Source organism: Myotis nattereri, assembly GCF_964212035.1.
Source record: "Myotis nattereri genome assembly, chromosome: 13".
Lineage (NCBI taxonomy): Eukaryota > Metazoa > Chordata > Mammalia > Chiroptera > Vespertilionidae > Myotis > Myotis nattereri.
In genome coordinates this window covers 17748013-17775174 of record NC_138088.1, presented here as the reverse complement: position 1 = coordinate 17775174, position 27162 = coordinate 17748013, and the positions used below count along the sequence as shown (strand labels likewise).

The window sequence follows — 27162 nt, the reverse complement described above, 5'->3', positions numbered from 1 at the left end:
AAGAGGTAAGGGTATTACCAAAGTGCTGATGGAATAAAGTTAAACGTGCTACTGTGTGGCAGATAGAATACTGAATACTAGAATACATTAACATCTGGAATTCTACTTACATAGATGGGTTTGTACATGATACTCAGTTTTTAGAAAACAAAAGATGCTTTTTACGTTTGCATACGTAAGTAAAAAAATATATAAAGCAAAGGAATTATAAAGTTAGGAAGAGAAATGGGACTATAATTTGGGAAAGGCACTTATAGACAGATAAAAAGGATGGTTTAAAATTGATAAGCCAAGTAATACAGGGGTATAATACATATTTTATTACACTAGAATATAATCTCCATGGACAGGAATTTTCATGTTTTGTTCATTGCTGAGCTTTAGTGTCTAGAAACAGTATCAAGAATGAAATAAAAACCAAGAGAAAAAGAACAAACTAAAATCAGTTTTGTCATTTCTTGTGGTAGGGAATCAACATATATATTAACTGAGAAGTAGAAGAGGAAAGGATTCTATAGTTATAGTCTTAAAGGTAACCTAAAATAAAAACACAAACCTTCCAAATTAACTGAAGCACATGCACAAAACATGGCAAAGGAAACAAACCCTATTGTGATTTTTTCAAAAGCACATAGAAGGTATCGACAGATTAAACCCCCACTCTATGCTATGTCCACAAGTCACATCTAACAGGAGTACTTACAAACACTGAAAACATAAGATTTGTCAGGCAAATGCTGTACAAAGAAAACACCAAGAAGTAGGTGTTTCCTTTAATATCTGCCAAAGGTTCAAACAGTGTGAGTTTAAAGTGGGATTGTCCCCAGGAGGAGTGGCAGGAGGCTGTGGGTACGGCTCACATCCTGGGCATTCCTAAGCATTTTACTTGTGAATAGAAGTGGAGCAAGCCAAGAATGAACACACTAGGACAGAGTGAATCTGACATTCAGAGCTATGCTCAAAGAGAGAGAGTGAAAAAATGTGCTGGGGGAAGCAGGCCTCACAGGACTTTGTGCCCAACAGGTACCAAGGCCCTGTTCTCAGAGTCCCATGTTGTGGGCCAACATGAACTGATGGAAGGACCAGGAAAGAGGAGTAGAAGATGAACTTCCACAGCTGTGGTGCTCCCAAACCACACCACCCTTGCAGGCTGGATCACCTCTGAACAGAATGACCTTAAGGTAAAAACATTAAAAGTGAGAGAAAAAAGGGTATTTTACCATGAAAACTATATAACCAGTAACAAAGAACTAACAGCTCTTAAAAACTAATAGCAGCAAAAATAACTTTGGGGCCTGGCCAGCGTGGCTCAGTGGTTGAGCACTGACCTATGAACCAGGAGGTCACATGCCTAGGTTGCAGGCTTGACCCCCAGTGGGGGCATGCAGGAGGCAACCGATCAATGATTCTCACTCTCTGAAATCATTAAAAAGACTTATTAAAAAATAAATAACTTTGGAGAAATTATTTGAATACTATTCCTAGGTGAGCCACATAAAGAGGGGGGATGAATATTGGACCAAATAATATAGCATCATGCTATTCATAAAACGAAGAAACAAATGCAGCCAAAACAAATGTTTAATGGCTCTTAAACATCTGAAAAGATACTCAACCTCCCTAATCAGAGAAATGCTAATTAAAACCACAATAACTGCCAATCTGATAAGTGAAAGGGGTACAGATCAAGAAGTTTGACATATATATCACACTTAAAGGTGGGATATAAATTAATACAATCTCTGGAGATTTCATCTCTAAAAAGTAGAGAAGACTCACAGCATAATTTTTATATACTGTATCAACTTCTCTACTAGTTTTCCCTTTGTGATAATTTTCTCTCACTTAAAAAATGTATAAATCTCCTCCCTCCTCCTCCAATGGCATCTTAGATCTTTTTGGCAACAAAATGGAGTTATGAGAGGATGGAAATGGTGAAGAGGTTGGGTTGGATACAGGAAAGGTTGCAGGGAGCAAGAAAGAGATTTTGGCAGGGAGTGAGATACAATAGTTATATAATTTACTTGGGGGTGGGGGATGGAAAGAATGAGAAAATAAGTAAAAAATTAACTTTTGTTAAAAAAATCCTCACTTAAGTATATATTTATCAATTTCAGAGAGAGAAGGGAGAAAGAAAAACATTGATGTGAGAGAGCAACAACGATCAGTTACTTCCTGTACTCACCGCGACTAGGGATTGAACCTGAACCTCGGTGTGTGCCCTGACCTCGAACTGAGCCCACACCATTTAGGGTACAGCATGAGGCTCCAACCAGCTGAGCCACCCAGTCTAAGATATCCTTTTATAAGCTAACAAAGATTACAACACTGAAGACTGTATTTTCCAAATATAATATTCTTACATGCTCTTTTTACATGACATTCTGCCTGAGTGGTTAGGTCTGTGTCCCCTCTCCTTGAACTTTGGCAGTTGCCTCAATTAATAAAATAGAGCAGAAGTGACACTCTCTGACTTCTGAGGATAGGCACTAAAAGTGCCCCACACTTTCTGCCTTGTTTTGGGGGGGACACCTGTTCGTGAAGTCACCATGTGAGGAAGCCCAAGCCCCATGGATGTCTTCTGGCCAACAGCCAGCCTCCAAGATGGACCCTACCTCTCATCATCATCTGACTGCACACGCATGAGAGAGCCAGAAGAACTCAAGCAAAACCCAGTGAGCCTCACAACAGTGGGGTAAAATAAAATCATTTTAAACAACCCGGCCAGAGTGGCTTGGTGATTGAGCATTGACCTATGAACCAGGAAGTAATGGTTCAATTCCTGGTCAGGGCACATGCCCGGTTGCAAGCTCGATCCCCAGTAGGGGGCATGCAATCAATGATTCTCTCTTATCATTATTTTAAAACATTCAGTTTTTGGATGATTTGTTATGCAGCAATAGTTAACTAGGGCAAATATTATGATCAAAGCTTAATTTTTTTCTATATATACTTAAAAGTAAAGAGCACACTGTTTTTGAAACTTTAATAATGTGAGAATGGTTCCCTTGATGGGCGTCTAGGGTGCTACTTCTTGATCTGAACACTGACTATACGAGGTGTTCACTCTCTGAAAATTTACTGTTGATATACATCATATCAGAAAAGTATACAACAGAAATTATGAAAATGTGAGTATCTGCAGTCACCATCTGCTGCAAATATATAAATTCATATGAACATATGGAGAAGCTTAGATGACTAAACAGTCCATACAACAAAAGATCAACAATGACTGTCTCCAAGAAGTGAAACTATCAGTGTAACTTCCTTCTTTAGGTTGTAATATTATAATTGAAAAAAAAATATTTTTTAACTCTTTACTAGGATGATAAGAGCAAACATCTGAACACATCAAAATAAAAGAGTCATGTGGTCAAGTCCCAACTTAAAATGAAAATTTTAGCTATAACTTACATAAAACAGCCATGTTGCAATTCTATTTCCTGTCCCCAGCTCTTTGAAAGCATCTGGCTCGTCTTTCTGTAAATAAAACAGAACTAATTCAATGGCGAAAAATTCAGTAATGCAAATTTTCTAGTGGCAACTGAACATGGGTAATATACTGAAGGGTATGCCAAAAACAACCCTAAAAGGTTCCTATATAATATCTAATGCACAACAGCAGTAGGCATTCAAATTATTGATTCAGCCCTAACCAGTTTGGCTCAGTGGATAGAGTGTCAGACTGAAGGGTCCCAGGTTCGATTCTGGTCAAGGGCATGTACCCTGGTTGCAGGCAAGTCCCAAGTGGAGGGTGTGCAGGAGGCAGCTGATCAATGTTTCTAACTCTCTATCCCTCTCCCTTCCTCTCTGTAAAAAATCAAAAAAATATATTAAAAACAAAAATTATTGGTTCAGCTTGTATACTGATTACTTTTGATAAGACCACTGGGGGGTAAAAAAACAGATTAACCTAAACAATGAGAACCAATAGCTACTATTCACAGAATATTTAAAACATTAACATCTGTAGTTTTAGCTTCCCCCATACTTTATAGCTCAATATGTTAAATAAAAAAGATCCAATATTTATTAATCTTAAAAATATTTAGGCAATGACAGCTTTTTAGGATCCTGCTTTGATACTATTTATTCTTCAGTTTCTTTACATCTATTTTATATTTTTTACCTTCCTGTCTCTCAAAACTTATTCTTAGAATCTCTTTAGCTTTATCAGCCAATTCACTTATTTACCTCAGCTGTCTCTAATATGTTTTCAACTGGAACTTCATTTTCAATATGTTAAATCATTTTGAGAGGTTAATTTTATCCTACCTTTTATTTTCTTAATGTTATATAGTTATTTTATATTCTGCACCTGATAATTCAGGTATCTAATATCCTACAATGTCTCAATCTGTTGGTTGCTTTAGTCTCACCAATGGTGTCTTATTACCACTTGGTCATTTAAAAAAAAAAAGAGTTCATATTTAGATGCTTAATCTTTAAAATCCTCAAAGTGCTAGAATGAGGATGCCTCTCTTCAGGGAGCCCAGCGCCAAGGAGCACTACTAAGTGGAACAACTTTGAATTAACTTTTCCTCTTCCAGGGAGTACAGCTTGAAACCCAAGCTTCATGTGAAGGCGGGCCGATGCTTGAACTCCCAGGAGCAGCTCCCCAGACACACCCCTCCAGCCAGGACAGTGAGAGGCAGCCCTCCCCACGGCTCCTGACTCAAGGCCATCTGTCTGTCTCTGAAGGTGTAATCCTTCTGAAGATCTAGGTTTTATGCAGGCATCTCAGGTTCAGTAGCTTACACATGGCTGTTAATCCCCAAAACTCTAGTTTCCTGAAATACATGTCCTCAGCCTCAGCTTTTTTTGTCCCCCTTTAGCCCTCCTAATTTTAGTCTCCAGATTTTCTTTGTTCAGTTTGCCTTTGGGAATTTCCTCTACTTTCTTCCAGGTTCAGCAATGCACTTAAAACTATTCTTAATTATTTTATTGTGCATCTAGGTGTTTTTTACTGCTAAAAAGGCTTTACAGAGTATTTATTCCACCGTGCATCCATGAATTCTAAATAGGCTATGGAATTTTTTCCTTTGTATTGAATTTATTGGGGTGACACTAGCTAACAAAATTATACTGGTTTCAGGTGCACAATTCTACAGCACATCACCTGTACACTGTATTGTGTGTTCACCACCCCAAGTCAAGTCTCCTTCCATCACCATTTATCCCCTCTATACCCTCCTCCACCTCCCCCAACAATCACCACAGTATGGGCCTTGTCCATGAGTTTTCTCCTTTTTTCCATTTTTGCTCAATCTTGCCACTCCCCCAGCCCCTCCCCGCTGAACGAACAGCTGTCAGCCTGCTCTCTCTCTATGAGTCTGTCTCTATTTGGCTTGTTAGTTCATTTTGTTCATTAGATTCCACATGAGTGAAATCATACATTACTTGTCTTTCTCTGACTGGCTTATTTCATTTAGCATAATGCTCTCCAGGTCCATCCATACTGTCTCAAAGAGTAAGATTTCCTTCTTTTGTATGGCCGAGTAGTATTCCATGGTGTACATGTACCACAGATTTTTATCCACTCATCTCCTGATGGCACTTGGACTAGGCAACTAACATGTCATACCTAAGCTTCAGTGGAACTACATTCTCTATTGTTTTTACTTACCCGTGCAAAATCAAAATGGGGTTCATACTGTCCTCCCACTCCATAATTTGCTACCTGAAGGAGAGAAACAAACCATGAATGAACTACCAAGATGACTATTCAAAATATCTACCAGCCCCATTTTGGTCTAAGGAACCAAAAGTGAAAAACTACGGGTAGCTACTATATGCTATTGTAGAACCTTAATATGCTTTTCTTTAGCAAATGTTTGGGGGACATATTTTTCTTTAATATATAAAAAACTAAATTTTGAATTAGAATTAAAATTTTCTAGAACTAGAATTATGAGGTTTTTATGATTAATTTTCACTAAACACTTTTCTTTGGAATTTAAATAAAGACTTGTTTTCCAAAGCCCAAAATGCTAACCAAATCCCAATATTCTCTAATAAAGTCCCCCTTCCCTCGAATGTAAAGAAGGGAAGAAGGTAACACCAACTTAACTATTCCTGCTGGATGGCTCCAACTTCAGTTGGTTAGGACAATGTCCTAATGTGAAGCAGCAAAAGAAAGTTAACACCTTTCGTACCGCATAGAAATCTCTACGACATATGCCAGGGACCGCACGTTTTTGGGCAAACTGCATGTTATTTAAATCATCATAACTACAGATCATAATGCACTTTAGGTGTTGTTTTTCAATAATTATAACAGTTTTATTTACAAAAACAAATAAACAATTAAAGTTCCTAGTACTTTTTTAACGTATGGTACTGCGTAAAACATTTTCTAAAAGCGCCAGGAACTTGAAGACGAAGACTATTCGAATGACCAAAATACAATGTAACTGCAACGCTTTATGGGTTCGTGCAATTATATAGTTTTTCGTAGATTGACCTGCACGGTTTCCACCAATGAGATCGCTTCATTCGATGTGGACAAGACAGTGTGTTGACATCTAAGGTCCTCAACAGATGGCACGTGAAACACGAGAAAGCTCGTGAGCAGTACAAAAGGTGTTAAGAAAAACATTTGGTCTAAGTTCAAGTTCCAGCTTTCTCAGTTATAACTTTGGATAAAACCTCACTTGTAAAATAAGAAATATGACACCTTCCTTTACTCCCTCCTTCCATCCCAATATGATAAAATACTGACAAAAATAAAAGGAAAAATGTAAAGAGTAATGCTGATCAGCCCTAGCCAGTTTGGTTCAGTGGCTAGAGCATCGGCCTGCAGACCAAAGGGTCCTGGGTTCAATTCTAGTCAAAGGCATGCACCTTGGTTGCAGGCTCCTCCCCGGCCTGGGGCCCTGGTGCATGCAGGAGGCAACCAATCGATGTGTTTCTCTCACATCGATGTTTCTCTCTCTTTTGCTCTCTCTTCCACTCACAGTGGAAAAATATCCTTAGGTGAGGATTAACAAAGAGTAATGCTGATCAAATGAAATGAGAAAATATTTATAAGAGTGTTGCCCACAGCAAAGTCCAAGTCCTATATAAATTACTATTACTCTGCATAGTTAACTTATGTTACAGACACCTTGAATTGGATCAGCCTATTAAGTAGAAATATATCAAGTAGCCTAAAAGAGCCTGTGAGGGCTAAACAGGGAAAGAAAAAGACATATCAAAGAGTTTCTAGGAATAATTGACAACTTAATTAAGCAAGCTTAAATATAGGCAGTCCTGCTTTGCCCAATTCCAAAATGCACATATTGAGGAAACGAAGATGGCGGCATAGATTAACGCCGGAGTTTGCTGCCTCGAACAACCACTTCAAAAATACAACTAAAAGACGGAACGGACATCACCCAGAACCACAGGAACGCTGGCTGAGTGGAAGTTCTACAACTAGGAGGAAAGAGAATAGAATACCGAGACTCAGAGGAGGCGCAATGCTGAAGTCAAGTACTAAGGTGCAGAGTGCATGCAGAGAGGGCTGGCGGCTGAGGGCGTGGTTGTCTGTTTCAATCGGGAGGGAGTCTCAGACTGAGCTCCAGATCTGGGTGAGTCTCTAGGGACCCAGTCTCAAACGGGAAAAGCGGGACTGTCAGGCTTCGGTTGGAACTCGAAGGCAGCTTTCTCTCCGAGGTTTGCAGCGGTTGCTGGGACTCTGAGAGGCAGAGTCCCTGGGGACGGGACTGAGAGCAGCCATAACTGCTCGCTCTGGCCCGCCCTGTAGATCCCCTGGGACCCACCCCGCCCAAGCCCTGCAGAGAGGCATTTGCCGGATAGCCTCAGGCAAAGGCTAGATTAGCACCTCCCTAGAGGACAGAAGTTCTCTCACTGCAGACACAGCTGATTCTCACAGCCACTTGGCCTGAGGGCAAATCCCCCCTAGTATTACCTACAACAATCAAGGCTTAACTACAACAAGACTGCGCACAAAGACCACTAGGGGGTGCACCAAGAAAGCATAAAAAAATGCGGAGACAAAGAAACAGGACGCAAATGTCAGAAATGGAAGATATAGAGCTCAAAACCACACTTTTAAGATCTTTCAATAATTTCCTAGAAACTGCCGATAAATGTAGTGAGATCCTCAAGAAATCTAAATGAGACCCTCGATGTTATGTTGGGGAACCAACTAGAAATTAAGCATACACTGACTGAAATAAAGAATATTATACAGACTCCCAACAGCAGACCAGAGGAGCACAAGAATCAAGTCAAAGATCTGAAATGCAAAGAAGCAAAAAATACCCAACCGGAAAAGCAAAATGAAAAAAGAATCCGAAAATACGAAGATAGTATAAGAAGCCTCTGGGACAGCTTCAAGCGTACCAACATCAGAATTATAGGGGTGCCAGAGGATGAGAGAGAGCAAGATATTGAAAACCTATTTGAAGAAATAATGACAGAAAATTTCCCCCACCTGGTGAAAGAAATGGACTTACAGGTCCAAGAAGCGCGGAGAACCCCAAACAAAAGGAATCCAAAGAGGACCACACCAAGACACATCATAATTAAAATGCCAAGAGCAAAAGACAAAGAGAGAATCTTAAAAGCAGCAAGAGAAAGAAACTCAGTTACCTACAAGGGAATACCCATACAACTGTCAGCGGATTTCTCAACAGAAACTTTGCAGGCCAGAAGAGAGTGGCAAGATATTCAAAGTGATAAATACCAAGAACCTACAACCAAGATTACTTTATCAGCTATCATTCAGAATTGGAGGTCAGATAAAGAGCTTCACGGATAAGGAAAAGCTAAAGGAGTTCATCACCACCAAACCAGGATTATATGAAATGCTGAAAGGTATCCTTTAAGAAGAGGAAGAAGAAGAAAAAGGTAAAGATACAAATTATGAACAACAAATACGCATCTATCAACAAGTGAATCTAAGAATCAAGTGAATAAATTATCTGATGAACAGAATGAACTGGTGATTATAATAGAATCAGGGACATAGAAAGGGAATGGACTGACTATTCTTGGGGGGGGAAAGGGATGTGGGAGAGGCGGGAAGAAACTGGACAAAAATCGTGCACCTATGGATGAGGACAGTGGGTGGAGGGTGGGGCGGAAACTGGGAGGAGGGGAGTTATGGGGGGAAAAAAGAGGAACAAATGTAACAATCTGAACAATAAAGACTTAATTTAAAAATATAATAAAATTTTACAAATTGAAAAAAACAAAAAACAAAATGCACATATCTCAGATAACATGGTTAGCTAACCATTAACACCAGACCCCAACACACAGTTGAAATTTCAGTTGCCATGTACATTGTGAGTAATGTATAAAGTACAAATGTCACTGCTAGGTCTTCAGTCCCCAGGTTCCTATGTAAATAACAGCTGCACATCATGATCAATGACCAACCACATCCCTTCTTTCAAAGTCTATCCGTGATTATCACTGTACATCTATTATGCGGTATAACATACTAAATATAACATACTAAATGACATACTGGATGAATAACATGCAGACAGCAAATCATGCAATTATGTTGCCTCCTTATCTCCCAGGGAAAACCCATGTGATATTTTACAAGAATATATAATTGGAAAAGGGACTTGCCCAACAAAGATAAAGTACAACAGAAATGGAAAGCAATAATGCTTTAACTGAAAATCAAATCAAACAAATGGAGATTTAGAAGAAATAGCTACAGGAAATGCTTCTACTTTTGCTGTTCAAAAACTCTACATATTTTGAAGATGGCCACAGAGTAGGTGGAAGCTACACTCACCTCCTCCCAGTGCCAAACCAGATTTACAGCTAAATTATAGAGCAATCAACCTAAATAACCAGCTACACAGAAGTATTATAACCAAGGGTTTACAGAAGAAGTCACATAGAGACTGGTAGGAAGGGTACAGACACGAAAGGGCCCAGCCGTACCCTTTTATGTAATGTTTACTTTGAATTTATATTAGTTCACACAAACACTCCATCCATGCTTTTGTTCCGGCCCTCCAGTCCAGTTTAAGAACCCATTGTGGCCCTCGAGTCAAAAAGTTTGCCCACCCCTGGGCTAGACCCAGCTTATTCTCCTTTTGTCTTTTCTACATCCTTCGCCGCCGCCCCCACCCCACAGGCTCACCGAACCCTTGGCTGAGCTGGCTCGGCACACATTATAGTGTGCTTAATAAATATTAAGATTACATTTTTCTCATTTCCCTATAAGTTTATACTCGACAGTAAGAGTTTTTAATGTTTTTTTAATATTTTTTTTATTGATTTCAGAGAGGAGAGGAGAGGGAGAGAGATAAAAACATTAATGATGAGAGAGAATCACTGATGGGCTGCCTCCTGTGAAGCCCCTACTGGGGATCGAGCCCACAACCGGGGGTTGTGCCCTTGCCTGGAATCGAACCTGAGACCCTTCAGTTCATAGGCTGATGCTCTATCCACTAAACCAAACCAGCTAGGGCAAGAGTTTTCAATGTTTTGATAAATTTTAACACAGAACAATCATATAATTTTCCCACGGATTATTAAAATCACTACTTTGTGATTAAATTGAGTACTGCCTGTGCAGTATCAGGAAATCTCATCTGAAAATGAAGGGACAGAACGCAACTGATAGCTGTGTCCCTAACAAAAGGACAGAACGGAACTGATAGCTGTGTCCCTAACTCCTCTCCCAGGAAAGCCACAGAATGTATCAGTTACCCAGCCTGCCCTTATCTCAGCCAATGGGAAAGCAAGGGAAACTAGCCCCCGGTCCTCACTCAACCAACCGGAATCGACCAAGTGCCTCCACCCCCCTCCCCAAGCCCTATAAATTCTTTGTTCTCTTGGGACTCGGGGCTCTCTTGCATCCAGTAATGGAGGCAGAGAGACCAAGCTAGCTTGAATAAAAGACTCTATGCTTTTGCATCGGACTCGGCGCTCCCTGGTGGTTCTGTGGGGGGTCTTGAAATCTGGGCATAACAAAGCATCTTTTGAAAAAGTGTAAAGATAATTTAAGGATAGTGTCATAGCACATAATTCAACGATAATGTGACTACCCACCTGTAATTCCTCTGCTGTGGAAACATCTAGTCCTGTTAGATCTTGTATTCTCATATTAATTCGAGACACCACAGGGTTTTCATAGCCAGAGAGCCAGGCACTATGAACAAGAAGAAATAGTCTTATTGATAATGTTTCAATACATGAAGACCAACAGCTGTCATTTAAAAAGCTGTAATATATGGGACAATAAGTCCTTATCTATAGGCATTTAGTTGATTTGCTTGTTTAATATGATTTTTACTAATGAATGTTGCATTTTTACAAAAACATGTTATATTTTACAGTTAGAAGCTGGAAAGGAAAAATTAACCTCATTGTGGTTTCTATCAAAATAAGTGGATTAATGTAAGAAGGTTATAGAGTGCTATTTACATTGAGATTTTTTTTTTTTTTGTAAATTCTGGAAAAATCCATACCAAACTTAAAACAACTGCTCCTGCTAGGTAAGGTATAGGAATTGACTGGAGTGGAGGTCATAGGGTTTGAGGCCTGATTTATACAATGCTAATATTTATAAGAAAAAAATTTCACATGTTACTTGCATAAATAAAATTTTTTTTTTTTTGGTTAATCCTTACGCAAGGATATTTTTTCCATTGACTTTTTTCTTTTTTTCTTTTTAGAGAGAAAGTAAAAGACAGGGAGGAGGGGAAGGGAAGAGAGAAAAACATCAATGTGAAAGAGACACACCGACTGGTTGCCTCCTGCATGTGCCCAGATCAGGGCAGGGACCTAATCTGCAACCCAGGTATGTGCCCTTACGGTAACCAGGAATCAAACCCGAGACCCTTCAGTTCATGGCCGACACTCCAACCACTGAGCAACACCAGCCAGGGCTCAACATTCTTGCTAACAGCTGCAATTCAACTGACTGGCAAAAACACAATCATGAATGAATTATTTTCTCCACACTTACACCTGTGTCATGGAACCCTACTGAAGAAAGTCATGGAACAGGGTGGCTGTGTCCCACTAGAAATGCATGACCACCAACCCTTCCCAGGGCCCTTATCTCACTCCCTCCTCTACTCTGCACCCCAACCTACCTCAGCCTCTCCCTTCCCTCAGAAGATAGCATATCTCCTACGTCACAGAGAACACAGAAACCATAGAATCTACCTACATTTGCATCTACCTGCTCCTTAGATTCTACTATCTCCTGCATTTTAGGAGCGGTAAGTCACTGATTAGTCCTGTCTCTATTATATAATTAACCTCCCTTCTCTATAACTCCTCCCACAGCTTTTAACTGAGCTTAAGTCTCTCCCATTAAGTAAATAAATAAAATTTAAAAGATTTCCCCTTAACTCTTCATCTCCTTCCAGCTGCCAACCTCTTTCTCCTCCCTCTTCAAGTCAACTTTTTCAGAGACTTCTCATTTCTCAATCTATTCCATCAAAAATATTCTTACTAATATCACCCATAACTCTAACTAGGTTTTCCAATTCTTGTTGTATTTGCTCTTCCAGTAACATATCACCATGTCCCTCCTTCTTAAAACTCTCCTCGCTCACTCGTTCTCCCAGTATCTCTTCAGTCTCTGGCTGCTGCCTCCCGGTCTCCCTTACAGCCTCTGCCACTACGTCCTGCCTCCCCCGCTGTGCCCAGCAACACTTCCAAAACATGCTTCCTCTAGCCCTAAGGCGAGTGGCACATGCTCTTCTCTCTGCCCAGAATAGTCATTTTCACTTTGCAAAGTGAAGCCTTTGGATTATCACTCTTGTCATCTCTCCTTCCTTGACTCTTCCCCATGCCATGCTCTGTCAAAGCTTCCTAATGGTTTTTTTGAGGAAGAGGTTGGAGGAAGTGGTTACTACTAATCATAACATGAAAATGATGTGACATGATACTGCTATAAAATTCTCACATCCATTTCAGAGGAAAATATATTAGGATTCTCTTTCATGGACTGACTGACTTCAGTAAAGTCATTTTTTAAAATAGTAACATTTTCTCAACTGTGGTATGAAGTTGTCAGAAAGACCACTATAAAACCTATAATAATAATAATTGACAGGATTAAGAACCACGTTAGTGTACCTTTTTCACTGGTAAGGCAATTGTTTGCTATGAGTGCCACAATGATTAGCAATTTTCTCCTTAAATAACAGATACTCAATTGTTCAAGACAGAAATGAGTTCTCTAATTTTGCCCTCTTTTGGAGCACAAGCAAATATCTTTGTTTTTTGTGTATGTAGGGAAATATTGTAAAATGCAGCTGTTGTAGTCTTCTAAATTTTTCCCTCACAATTAAACAGCAGTAATTGTTAGGAACATACCTTTGTAACATTTACAGTTTTTAAAATAGCAAGACTTCTAAATAACTTCTCCTCGCTCACTCACTAGGCTTTCTATTTTGGCACATGACCTGTAACATTACACATGTGATATGTATTTTAGAAGTTTCTTCTACTGACTATAGTTTGCCCTCAATAAGGGTTAGTATTGCGGTTTCAAACATTTTTACATGTTACAGACGTTTTCATTTCACTGAACTGAGTTTTTTTTTCACTCGGGTACTTATGAAAAGGGTTTGAGCACACACATATTTGCATACATAGGTGTATATGTATTTTTAAAGTAAGACTCCAAGGCCAACTATGAGAAACAATTTTTCTTCCTTAGAAATCCTTTTCTAGGTTGAGAAGGGTAACTACTGTTTGCTAAAGGGTTTTTTGAGGCTATCGTCTCTTTATCATCTATTAACACCACATTGCCATGTTTTACTGCCTACATGCAGGTCCATTTCCTCAGCAGCACTAGCCTCTTAGAGCAGCAATTTTCAACTGAATTTTAAAAACATGCGATACCTGACTAGTCAGGGGCACTGACCTCTCTTCCCTTAGACTGTCAAATAAAAGGTAAATTTTAAAAAGGACACCTGCCAACACAATAGCCATCCAGTGTGAATGAGTCAAATTATACCTTTTTGGTCAGATAAACAAAAAACATATTTTTTGTTGTGCCACAGAATTTTAGTAGTTTGTGTGCCATGAAGTGAAAAGGTTTGAAAATCGCATCTTAGAGTACTGTGTCAGAAACAGGATGTTGTTGACTTGAGCACCCAATGCTGTTTGCATCTTTCAATAACTCATTCTCCACTTTAGGCCCAATCTTGGTACCAAAGTAACTATCAACAAAGCTCAAGAATATCTTCGTCTGTAGAACACCAAGTATGTAACAGTTTCCATGCCTCTATGCACTCTGAATAGCTATACACCTTCACTCCAACCCCTCTGCTTTCCGAACTACATCTCCAGAGAACGCTTCCACTTACCCAGCTGTGAATGCTGCCCTCCGCCCAGAGCCCTGTGTTGTTTCAGAACCATGGTCTTTCGGCCTAGGGACACCTGCCAGCACGTTATCTACCACAGCCCAATCACCTATGACAGTCATCCACCCCATTCCCAGGTGCTGCAGGGATCAGAGCACCCCAACCCCGTGGGAACCCTCTTCAGCCTATTTCCTCAAAAGGTTGAGGACTGGCTGGCACCCACTTCTTTCCCAGAAGTGTCTTTGCCTGCATATACTCTTAACATTTTCTTTGATGTAATGAAATAAAATTCTTTATACCTTTGACACTTCATGGATCACGGTGACTTTGGTGGGCACCTGCTGAATGATACCAGGGGCCTCTCCTAGTGGTAGGGAGGGTGGAGAACCATGCCCCTGTAGCCCTAGAACAGTGGTTCTCAACCTTCTGGCCCTTTAAATACAGTTCCTCATGTTGTGGCCCAACCATAAAATTATTTTCGTTGCTACTTCATAACTGTAATGTTGCTATTGTTATAAATCGTAATGTAAATATCTGATATGCAGGACCTGTGGAAGGTTCGTTTGACTGCCAAAGGGGTTGCGACCCACAGGTTGAGAACCACTGCCCTATGCCTTTATCAACCCTTTCTAACCCATAGGCCTATTTCCGCCATTACTGCCTCCTCATTATAGTTCATCTTTTCCTTGACATTGGTTGCTCATTCTTCAGTCTGACATCTCCTTCCCTTTGCCATTCTAGCAACTACCATTTCAGTCTTTTACTTTACACTTTGCAAAAGCAAGAAATGCTTGTTATAGTCAACAAATGGTTCTGGGACACTGGATAAGCACATTCAAAAGAAAGAAGTTAGACCTGTAACTCTCACCATATGAAAAATAATTAACTAAGGTTTTAAAGACAGAAATGTAAGAGCTAAAATTATAGAACTCTTAGAAAAAAGCATAGGCATATATCTTTGTGACCTTAGATTCAACAGTGGTTTAGCTGTGATATCAAAAGTACAAGCAACAATAAACAATAAATAAACTCTTTACCTCTTTAAAACTATAACTGAAAATGTCAAGTAAATTTTGAAGTGTTTTTCCATAAAACACAATTTTTTGCCAAGAGCAAAGCAGAACTCTTTGTCCAGATAATTTTATGCTTCCCTTTTTCCACTTAATAATGAGATAACCCAAAATAGCTTCCTTTTGGTCTTATCGACAGAACCTAAGAGTTAAGTTGTACATACAGAGCAACATTTCAACATTTTTTTCTTTCTAATGATTTTCTGTTGTTAAGAAAACCTCTTATTCTTTTAATATACAATGCTTTAAAGTATCACTGGAATGCTTTCTTTGAGTAAGGAGCAATATTCTCACACTGCATGACTATATTTCTAATACATTAGTAAGGAAGGCAAGCTCACATAAACAGACAGACATACCATTTTGGAGGTTTTAAAGACTGTTACAAAACCCCCAAAAGGAAAATATGAGTGATATAATTTGAATATTATCACTATCTTCTTCTTCTATGTCAACAGATATGGAAAATGAACATTTCACAATCAGCTAACAAAACCACTATGTAATTTTTTTTAAATCTTCACCCGAGGATATTTTTCCATTGATTTTCAGAGAGAGTGGAAGGGAAAGGGAAAGACAGAGAGAAATATTGATGTGAGAGAAACACATCAATTGGTTGCCTCCTGCATGCACCCCAACCAGGGTCTGGGCTGGGGAGGAGCCTGCAACCAAGGTACATTTCCTTAACAGGAATCGAACCCAGGACCCTTTGATCCTCAGGCCAACACTCTATCCACTGAGCCAGACCGGCTAGGGCCACTATGTGATTTTTTAAACATTCATTCATTCATTCATTCATTCAATTACAGTTTACATTCATTGTTTTGTATTAGTTTTGGGTATATAGCACAACATGTGATTTTCCCCCAAAAAATCACTCAGAGCCCAAAGTGCCAGTTACAGAGGACAAAACTTGCCAAATTTTTATCTCTAAATGCTTGAGTTAACTATGAAAGGCTAACCATCCAGACTGGTCCCTTTGACCTTAGTGGTCAATTACACAGTAATACTATAGATCTGTCCAGTTCTGTTATCTGAGAAGCACTGATCAACCCAATAGAGTCTAATACTGTTGTTAAAAGTTATTCCAGCCCTAACTGGTTTGGCTCAGTGGATAGAGCGTCGACCTGCGGACTGAAGGGTCCCAGGTTCGAATCCAGTCAAGGGCATGTACCTTGGTTGCGGGCACATCCCCAGTAGGGGTGTGCAGGAGGCAGCTGATCGATGTTCCTCTCTCATTGATGTTTCTAACTCTCTATCCCTCTCCCTTCCTCTCTGTAAAAAATCAATAAAATATATATATTTTTTTAAAAGTTATTCCAATTTTTTAAAAACTGAAACCATTCAAAGCTATTTATCTATCTCTATATTGTAAAAATATTAATATACTTTTATACTATACTTGTTCCTTATTAACATGGGTAAATTAAATTTCAAGCACAATAAAGTATCTTATTGTAGAAAATCTGTACTCCAGTGTAAAAAAGGAACACTTCCAAGAATAACCCAACAGAAACAAAGAAGCTTTTACTACCACACAAAATAGATTATTTATTTGCATATCTCATTTATATTACTCTAACTGGATTTTATGAGCTCATGGTTCAACTGTCTTTTCGGTACACATAACTGAATGCTTACCTTTCAAAATACTAAATTCCATTCCTCTGATTTAGCCAAAATTATTAGCTCCTCCATTAAATAGCTGTAGTAAATATTTAGGGTTTCTTTAAAATATTGGCAAAGACAGAGATGGTGTGCTAAAAGTTCATAGTCAGTCAATAAAGTAAATAAAAACTTTATGGTTTTTAAAGAGTAATGGATTTCCACACATACTTTTCCCCTCAAAAAAATCTATTTGTTAGTACACTGGAACATGTTTTTACTTCCAGAGAAGGTGACATAATCACTTAGAAATTTCTCAAAATATGGATATTTGAAATTCCCTTCTGACCCTTTCAAAATACAGATGTTCCCAGTACAAGAGAGATTAATTAACATCAATACACAAATTCTTTTACTTTGCATTTAGATGCCTTTTTCAGAGGTTTAATTTATGAAGGAAACATAAAACACTTATTTTGCTTGTAGGAATCTTCAAAATTCAGATTTACAGTGATGGTTAGAAAATATCTCAACATAGCTATTAAATCCCCAAAATAGTAAAATCTTTTTTTGTTGTTGTTAAAATGTGAATTGTATTGGACATTTTATGGAGTAAAATCCTCTTTAACAGGTAAGACTCTCTCTTTCAACATGTATTTTTTAAATGTGTTTACTTACTTCAGAGAGAGGGAGGGTAGAGAGAGGGATAGAAACATCAATGATGAAAAAGAATAAATTATTGGCTGCCCCCTGTACACCTGCTACGGGGGACTGAACCCGCAACCCGGGCATGTGCCCTAACCCGAAATTGAACCATGACTTCCTGGTTCATGGGCCAACGCTCAACCACTGAGCCACACTGGCTGGGCATATATTTTATTTTTAAAAGTGTTTTCCCGACAGAACCAAGATGGCGGCATAGGTAAACACTAGAAATTGCTGCCTCACACAACAACTTCAAAAATACAACTAAAAGACAAAACGGACATCCAGAACCACGGGAAGGCTGGCTGAATGGAAATTCTACAACTAGAAGGAAAGAGAAAAGCACACTGAGACTCAGAGGAGGAGCGGTGTGGAAGTAAAGTGCAGAGGTACAGAGGCGCACACAGCAAGAGCTGGCGACTGAGGACACGGGTGTCTTTTTCAATCCGGAGGGAGTCTCAAGCTCCCAAATGCTCTGAACTCCAGTTCCGGGCAAGTCTCTGGGTACCCAGACTCATACGGGGAGAAACTGGACTGTCTGGTATCGGTTGGAACTCACAGGCGGCTTTCTCTCAGAGGTGCTTACAGCGATTACCAGGACACTGAGACTCGGGGCCTCTTAGGGCAGGACTGAGGATAAGCCATAGCTGCTTGCTCCACCCTGTTGATCCCGAGACCCTGCCCCAACCAAGCTGTGCGCAGAGGCTTTTGCATATGAATGCCCTGGCCCTTTGCAATCTGAAAATTACCTAACAAACTGCAGCTGGGTCAGAGAGACCCAGAACTTCCAAAAGAAGGCCCAAGGCCCCACAGCAGCTTGCATTGCTTCACAGCTGGGCCTCATCTGGGCACCTCCAAACCCCAAACAAAGAAGAGGAATCTGCAGATCTCTCCATACCTCCTGCTGGGTAGCCTTAGGCAAAGGCTAAATTAGCACCTCCTTAGAGACCCAAGAGCCAGTGTACCCAGTGGTCAGAGTGGGACCATCCAGATTACAACTCCTCAGATCCATAAGGGACACATTCAGGGGGCAGACTCAGTAAGCACCAAAGCCCCACTGAAGCAAGTCTTGCCCCAGAACAGTGTCTCCAGCACAGAAGTTCTCCCACTGCAGACACAGCTGATTCTCACAGCCAATTGGCTTGGAGGTCAATTCCTCCCAGTGATACCTACAACAATCAAGGCTTAACTACAACAAGACTGGGCACAAAGCCCACAAAGGGGTGCACCAAGAGTGTCCACCTCAGGTAATTGGGGAGGCTGAGCCACTGGGTCCTATAGGACACCTAGCACAGAAAGCCACTCCATCAACACAGGGAAGCAGCCAAAATGCGGAGAAAAAGGAACAGGTCACAAATGACAGAAATGGAGGAAAGCAAACTACTGGATATAGAGTTCAAAACCACACTTATAAGGTTTTTCAAGAATTTTCTAGAAACCACTGATAAATTTAGTGAGGCCCTCCATAAATCTAGTGAGACCCTTGAGGTTATGAAAAAGGACCAACTAGAAATTAAGCATACACTGACTGAAATAAAGGATATTATACAGAGTTCCAACAGCAGACCAGAGGATCACAAGAATCAAGTCAAAGATTGAAATACAAAGATGCAAAAAACACCCAACCGGAAAAACAAAAAGAAAAAAGAATCCAAAAATATGAAGATAGTGTAAGGAGCCTCTGGGACAACTTTAAGGGTACCAACATCCGAATTATGGGGGTGCCAGAAGAAGAGAGAGAGCAAGATATTGAAAACCTATTTGAAGAAATAATGACAGAAAACTTCCCCTACCTGGTGAAAGAAATAGACCTACAAGTCCAGGAAGCGTAGAGAACCCCAAACAAAAGGAATCCAAAGAGGACCACACCAAGACACATCATAATTAAAATGCCAAGAGCAAAAGACAACGAGAGAATCTTAAAAGCAGCAAGAGAAAAACAGTCAGTTACCTACAAGGGAGTATACCCATACGACTGTCAGCTGATTTCTCAACAGAAACTTTGCAGGCCAGAAGGGAGTGGCAAGAAATATTCAAAGTGATGAATACCAAGAACCTACAACCAAGATTACTTTACCCAGCAAAGCTATCATTCAGAATTGAAGGTCAGATAAAGAGCTTCACAGATAAGAAAAAGCTAAAGGAGTTCATCACCACCAAACCAGTATTATATGGAATTCTGAAAGGTATCCTTTAAGAAGAGGAAGAAGAAAAAGGTAAAGATACAAATTATAAACAAATACACATCTATCAACAAGTGAATCTAAAAATCAAGTGAATAATCTGATGAACAGAATAAACTGGTGAATATAATAGAATCAGGGGCATAGAAAGGGAGTGGATTGACTATTCTTGGGGGGGCAGGGAAGGGGTGTGGGTGGGGGGCGGGAAGAGACTGGACAAAAATCGTACACCTATGGATGAGGACAGTGGGGGGGGGGGGGTAAGGGCAGAGGGTGGGGTGGGAACCGGGTGGAGGGGAACTATGGGGGGGGAAAAGAGGAACAACTGTAATAATCTGAACAATAAAGATTTAGTTTTTAAAAAAAAAATGTTTTCCCAAGAGTAAAGATAAAATCACTGTGCTATGGAATTCCCTTTTAACTAGGATGTTTTAAACAGAAATACTCACATACTTCATATAATTTTCCAAGGCTGGGTGAATTTATTCTGGTGTTACTCAGTCTTCTAATGCTACTCATTAAGCATTTTTTGCTGCTATATATAATATAAAGTATGGTTGTGCCTTTCTCAAAAACTTAGTAAAATTGCTTCTCAGAGCTATAAAATTAGAATATTTAAAAAATAATTTCAAAATGTTTAGAAATATTTAGTTCTCAATGAAAAAATGTTTGTAGGTCACCTTTCCAAGAATAATTTATACTGATTTGTTGGTAAGAGTCCAATGACACTGTGGGCTGGATATTTCTTCAAAAGGTGCACTGAATATATGAAAAATGACTTCCAAAACTCTAAATTCATTAAATTTTGGTTCACATGCTTCCTAAAAGCATCCAAATCTGGAGAATTTGGATATTTATAACCTTTATGACAGTAAAAATGCCTAAAAACCATGCAGTAATCTCTGATAAAATACATAATGGCTTAAGTTACTATTTTCAAAAATAGATGAGGTTAATTTTTTTAGACATGACACATACTACAAATTAGTTTCTGCAAATCCTTATCATCTATTAGTGCTCCTGAATCAAAATAATATTATAGAAAATTTTAATTATGTCTTTTAACTGGGGTAAGGGCGAAGGCAGTAGTATAGGGCAGTCAAGAAACCAGGATATGTTTGTGGGGATGATGAAAGTTAATATATGAAGAACATATAGCTCTGCCCCAAAAGAATAAGGAAACATATCAACACAATCCCTCCAGCCTTCCTAGTACTTCTGCTGTGACTTACAGCAGTAATATTCAAATCCTTTTCATCTGAGTACCTCCTAAAATAGTTTTTAAAATCTATGTACTATTGTGTACAATTTTCTAGTTGACAACTAAAATTTTTTAACATAATAGTTTCAAAGGATGAAAATAGTGGTAATTTCTGAAAAATGATGATTTTAATATATCCAATGGACTCTACCATAATGATTTGATGCCCTCCACCATCCACTTAAAAAAAAAAATTCATTAATAGCCCTAGCCAGTTTGGCTTAGTGGATAAAGCATCGGCCTGCGGACTGAAGGGTCCTGGGTTCAATTCTGATCAAGGGCATGTGTCCGTGTTGCGGGCTCAATCCCCAGTAATGGGTGCGCAGGAGGCAGCCAATCAGTGATTCTCTCTCATCACTGATGTTTCTCTCTCTCTCTCTCCCCCTCTCCCTTCCTCTCGCAAACCAATAAAAAACATATACATATTTTTAAAATACATGAATAAAGTGCTACTTAACAATTTTACATCACTTTTTCCCTTGGACTTTCATTTTAATTCCATTCTTATCCTAGAACAGCGGTTCTCAATAGGGTGGAGAGGTGAAGTCCTGGGGGATGGTGGTGGAGATTTTGCCTACCAGGGTAGAGTGTCTGGAGCAGCCGTGGGCAAACTACGGCCCGCGGGCCGGATCCGGCCAGTTTGAAATGAATAAAACTAAAAAAAAAAAAAAAAAAAAAAAGACCATACTCTTTTACGTAATGATGTTTACTTTGAATTTATATTAGTTCACACAAACACTCCATCCATGCTTTTGTTCCGGCCCTCCGGTCCAGTTTAAGAACCCATTGTGGCCCTCGAGTCAAAAAGTTTGCCCACCCCTGGTCTGGAGACATTGTTGATTGTCACAACTGGGGTGAAGGGTGTTACGGGCATTGAGTGGGTACAGATAGAGATGCTGTTCAACATCCTACAAAGCTCAGGACAGCCTCCAATGACAAAGAATTATCTGATCCAAAATACCAGTAGTGCTGAGGTTGAGAAGCCCTGTCCTAGAGTGATATATTTCTATGCCTAAAAGTTTTTTATCATATTACTAGAGGCCCAGTGCACGAAAATTCATGCACTCGGGGGGAGGTCCCTCAGCCCAGCCTGTGCCCTCTCACAGTCTGGGAGTCCCCAGGGGATGTCCAACTGACAGCTTAGGCCTGCTCCTGGAGAGGGTCTAAGCCTCAGTCTGGCCTCCCTCTGCGGGAGGCTACCAGATGGGCTGATGAGGGGACAGCACCAACCGGCGAGCAGGCCACCCCCCATCACCCCTCTGTGGCAGCTGGCTGCCGCCACATCCCCCCATCACCATCCCCTCCCTCTGCCCACTAGTATGCGCCTTAGCTGGCCTGGCGCTGCTTGCTCGCTGGTCCACCCCCCGTTGACTGGTCATTCCACCATTTGGTTGATTTGCATATTATACTTTCATTACATAGAACTTCTCTACAAAAATATCTATGCAAATTGATAAAGTATAAATCTATAACATAAAGGCCTGTTAAAAATGTCTTCTGGAATGACTTATAATTATTGGTAACACAGTTAATCTAAATAACACAGTTAAACAGTCATTATCAAATATAAAAAAAATAAATTAAAACTAGTGACCCAGTGCGTGAAATTGTGCAGCCCCGCCCACCCGCACACTGCTCCACCTTGACACCCTAACCCAGCCGTGGGCAAACTACGGCCCGCGGGCCAGATCCGGCCCGTTTGAAATGAATAAAACTAAAAAAAAAAAAGACCGTACCCTTTTATGTAATGATGTTTACTTTGAATTTATATTAGTTCACACAAACACTCCATCCATGCTTTTGTTCCAGCCCTCTCTGGTCCAGTTTAAGAACCTATTGTGGCCCTCGAGTCAAAAAGTTTGCCCACCCCTGCCCTAACCTCTCCACCCAGAGCTTGAGCGCTCCTGGCCCCGCCCCCAACCCCTCCAGCCTTCTCTAGCCGCTTCAAGCCCCACCCTCGGTCCCATGAGTCACCTCGGGCTGGTCCCGCCTCCTCACTTCCACCGGGTCTCCGGAGCAATGAGACGGCTCCGCCCTGTCATGGCACTGGAGGAGTTTGTGGAAGCCTCCCACCTACTCCAGAGTTTCAAGCGCCACTTCCTGGCAGCACACGCACTGTGCTCCTTCCCCTGGCAGGTAGGCGGCAGCATGCTGAATGCAAGCGGTGGGTAGCGAAGGGCTGGTGAGTGGGGGCACTATGGGCTCTCACCCCTGCCCTCCCTGCCACGGGATGGTCCCGCCTCCTCCAGGTGCCTCCCGCTTCCGCCCCATCTCTGGAGCAATGCAGCAGCTCTGCCCTATGGCACACACAGCCTCCTGCTGAATGGTCGTTACGGCGTGAGGGTGTCACGACCATTAGCATAGTAGCTCTTTATTATATAGGATGTTCCTATTGAGATGGATTGGGCTTATTTTGTAATTGTCAATTAGGTATTGTACCTGTGGATAAATATTACTTGTTGCTAGAATGAGACTGAATTCAGCTCAATTATATTTCTATTTTCATTTTTATGATATTTAAGAAACCTAATTAACATACTTAAGTAGATGGAAAATGAGTTCTGTTGGAATAATATAACTCATTCTGTGAGCTCCTTTTAGCTTAAATACATAAATTACAGTTATCTATTAAAAATTATTTCAGTGATCTAGACTTTGGTAGATTCTCTTTAAACATTGTACACATGAAAGAATTTAAAACCAATGGATTTGCAAATGATTTGTTATATAATCTTTAAAAGCATTTACTTTCTTAATACCTATAGCTACTGGGTTACCCAGAGATGTTTAAACCCCTGCTTTACTATATACAGACCAAGTCAGGCCTTGTTCTATGAAGTCTTTGGGAACCCCCTTCAATATGAGAATACAACTTCACTTAGCTGGCAGGGTTTGGGGAGTCACAGCAGGGTGTTGTTTTTTTTATTATTGATTTTAGAGAGAGAGGAAGATAAAGAAGGAAGGAAGGAAAGGAAGAGGAAGAGGAAAAGGAAAGGGGAGGGAGGGAAGGAAAGAGCGAAACATCTATCGGTTGTCTCTCTTATGCACCAGGACTGGAATTGAACTGCAACCTGGGTATGTGCCCTGATGGGGAATTGAACCCGCAACCTTTCAATGCTTCAACCAACTGAGCCACACTGGCCAGGGAAGGATTTTGAAATTTAATAAATCTCTATTAATTTCCCCATAACCATGTTTGTTTATTAGTCCATCATGAAAATTCAGGTGTGGTTGTCATCAAACACCTATGCCTAACAGCCTAGGTCTCTGAAACCATATCATGAGTTTTATGAAAATTAGATTTTCAATAAAGAAAATGGTCCAAATATGACTAAAGTTCTCTCCATTACTCCCTTACCTCTTAGATACTCTGTACTGTGCTGTGGTCAATTTTCCAGTCTCAGGGTCATGTACTGTAGCTCGGCTCAGCTACAAAAAAAGAGAAAGGACAAGCACTTACTCACGTAGCAGGCAATTTTGGACTTTTGTTTTATTTTGTTTTGCCAAGCCACAGGTGATTGGAAGGGTTCAGATTGGTCTGGATGGTAGATAATGGTTTCAAATCAGCAAAAACATTTAGAAAGGTGGCAATTAGAAAAGCCACTTCCAAATCAAGAGAAAACGAGTTGACAAATTTTTGTTGTGTATTTATTGTCCTTTCACTTTTTTTAAAAAAAAATCATTTGAAGCTGTATGTAAATGACTTATATAGCACTGGGTTTCACAGGAACTTTCTCAAATTTAGAAGTTTAATGTTCTTTAAATATTATAACAAAAGAATAATTAGTAGTCTCTTTGAATTCATTTTTTTAAACTCTCACCAAGACAAAACTGTTGTTAAGTCTCTCTGGCAAAATAAAAGGCAACTAAATTCACAAGTAATAGCAATTGGAAGAGAAATCAGAAAAATAACCCTGTTCTTTCCATCGCCAACTTTTAAGTCAGCAAGGTTTTTAAAATAAAAACTCCAACAGGAGGAATACAGATTACTCCAAAATGACAATGGTATTTTACAAGACGTATGAACAAATGCCAATACAATCACCATGAAGGCTGATGTAAATTCACAGCATTTATGAATGTTAAGAGAGCTGCATAAACAAAGACCGCTGCTTTTGCTTTTTCTCCCCTTTGGCAAGAAAGGGGAAAAAGAAAACAAGTATCAAGCCATTTCTTGGATATTTAATTCCTGACCAGAACAGAGACGCAACGCCTATTAATTCCCTAAAAATAACAGACCAATTAAAAATTAAAAACAGAACTTCTAGTTAATGGGAAAGACCTGTGAAACACGAAGCAGTTTATCCATGTGTATATAAACAGGCGGTGACTGGAGCTGGAGACTGAAAATGACCTATTTCCTTGACATGAATAATTCCTGTAGGATGTACAAAACACTCATTAGGGATCAAGATATGCAGCATACACAGCTCTTACCTTTTGCTAATTCTGTAATGTACCGTCTCCAAGTCTCCTGTTATTGGATTGGAAATGGTGGCTCGCCTCAGCTGTGAAGCCAACCATCAAAATACTCGCATTACAAAACAAACATGTATCACATTTACCCAACCAGTCAGAATTCTAGGATTGTTTATAACGGAAGCTGAAAAGAGAAAACAGCTCCATAGACTTCCAATCACCTTGTGTTGAGCTTTGAAAGCCCATGTGGTTTTTTTAGGTTTTTATATATTTTTTAAGTTATTTTAAAAAATGTTTTGTTTTGCATAAATAGAGGGTACTTGAAGAGATTAAAAATTTAATTTCTCTCATGGTTAGAGCATGTGACAGTGAGAAAAAGAGAAATTTCTAAAATTTGAAGTCTAATTTATAGTTATAAAAATGGTTATTTGCAATTAATGATCCATTCCAAACTTCTGACTTTAATTTTTTTTAGTGATACTATTTCACAAAGGTTAATGTTCAAAATTTATTTCAAGGTCCATCTTTTCTTCCTTCAAGATATCTGCTCATATATTTCACTTATACTGGTAAATAATCTTGGACTGAGCACAATGCAAGTGAAAAGAACTCATAAATGTAAAAATCATTTAAAAACATGACAGTCGAGACAATGACTTTACACTTCTTTTTTAAAGGAGGATGATTCTGAGGTTATCAAAACAAACATGAAATTCTTACTGCCACTGAATCTGTTGACATATTAAAAATAAAACCACTGAGGCATCCCTTTGGAAGACTTTGGCCTCCATACCTAGAGACATAAGACAATCTCCAGGATGAAATGAACTCTTTATAAATATTCTACCAAGATACTTTAGTTTACTGGGCTTATTGACTACAAATTATGGACTACAATAGAAATCTTGGACTACAAGAGAATGATAGAATATTATGTAATTATTAAACAGAAATTTTTAAGGATTCACTTGTAAAGCAACCATATTTATTAGACTGCCTTTTCCATTTAAAATGTAATCTTTGGTAAAAAAACAAAAACAAAAAGTAGCAATTTGGAAAAGCAGTAAAACTTAACAACAATTCTAACTCTGTCATTCTGCAGTACAACTATCCAGATAATTCAATCTTTATGATATAACTAGGATCAGCACATGATGCCATGGGCCAAATTCAGCCTGCCACCTGCTTTTGGAAATGAAGTTTTCTTGGAATACAGCCATACTCATTATATGCTATGGCTGCCTTTGCACTACAACAGCAGAGTTGAGTGGTTTTGACAGACTGTATGGCCTGCAAAGCCCAAAAAGTATTTACTACCTGGACCTATAAAGAAGAAATTTGATAACTCCTGTGTAATAAAAGAGCAAAAATATGCCGTGTGTATTAAACAATCTCTGTATGAAAGCAATGGCAGTTTGTACTTTACAATGAAGACTACACATGTTAAAAACAAGCTGATGGTAAAAATAAATAAATAATAAATAACGCAAGAGCATAAAGGGCAGTCTTTCTCATATTCTCACAAAAGAAGAATTTCTACACTAAACACTAAGTTTATAGGATTGCATTTACATAAAATTGTTTTTCTTATTAAGATAAATGATGTA

At 39.5% G+C, this 27162-nt stretch overlaps 1 protein-coding gene across 2 annotated transcripts in view; it reads right to left on the bottom strand.

The window, feature by feature from the left end:
- Positions 1–27162, bottom strand: part of P4HA1 (prolyl 4-hydroxylase subunit alpha 1) — a 72410-nt gene that overhangs the window by 4048 nt on the left and 41200 nt on the right. The window contains exons 9-12 of one of the 2 annotated variants that reach the window (XM_081104564.1): positions 25574–25644; positions 11035–11134; positions 5630–5683; positions 3418–3483 (exon numbers count right to left, since the gene is read on the bottom strand). In XM_081104564.1, the coding sequence (XP_080960690.1) occupies positions 3418–3483; positions 5630–5683; positions 11035–11134; positions 25574–25644 (291 nt within the window). Of the gene's footprint in view, positions 1–3417; positions 3484–5629; positions 5684–11034; positions 11135–24494; positions 24566–25573; positions 25645–27162 lie in introns of both variants that reach the window. The other variant, XM_081104563.1, reaches the window with a different exon arrangement.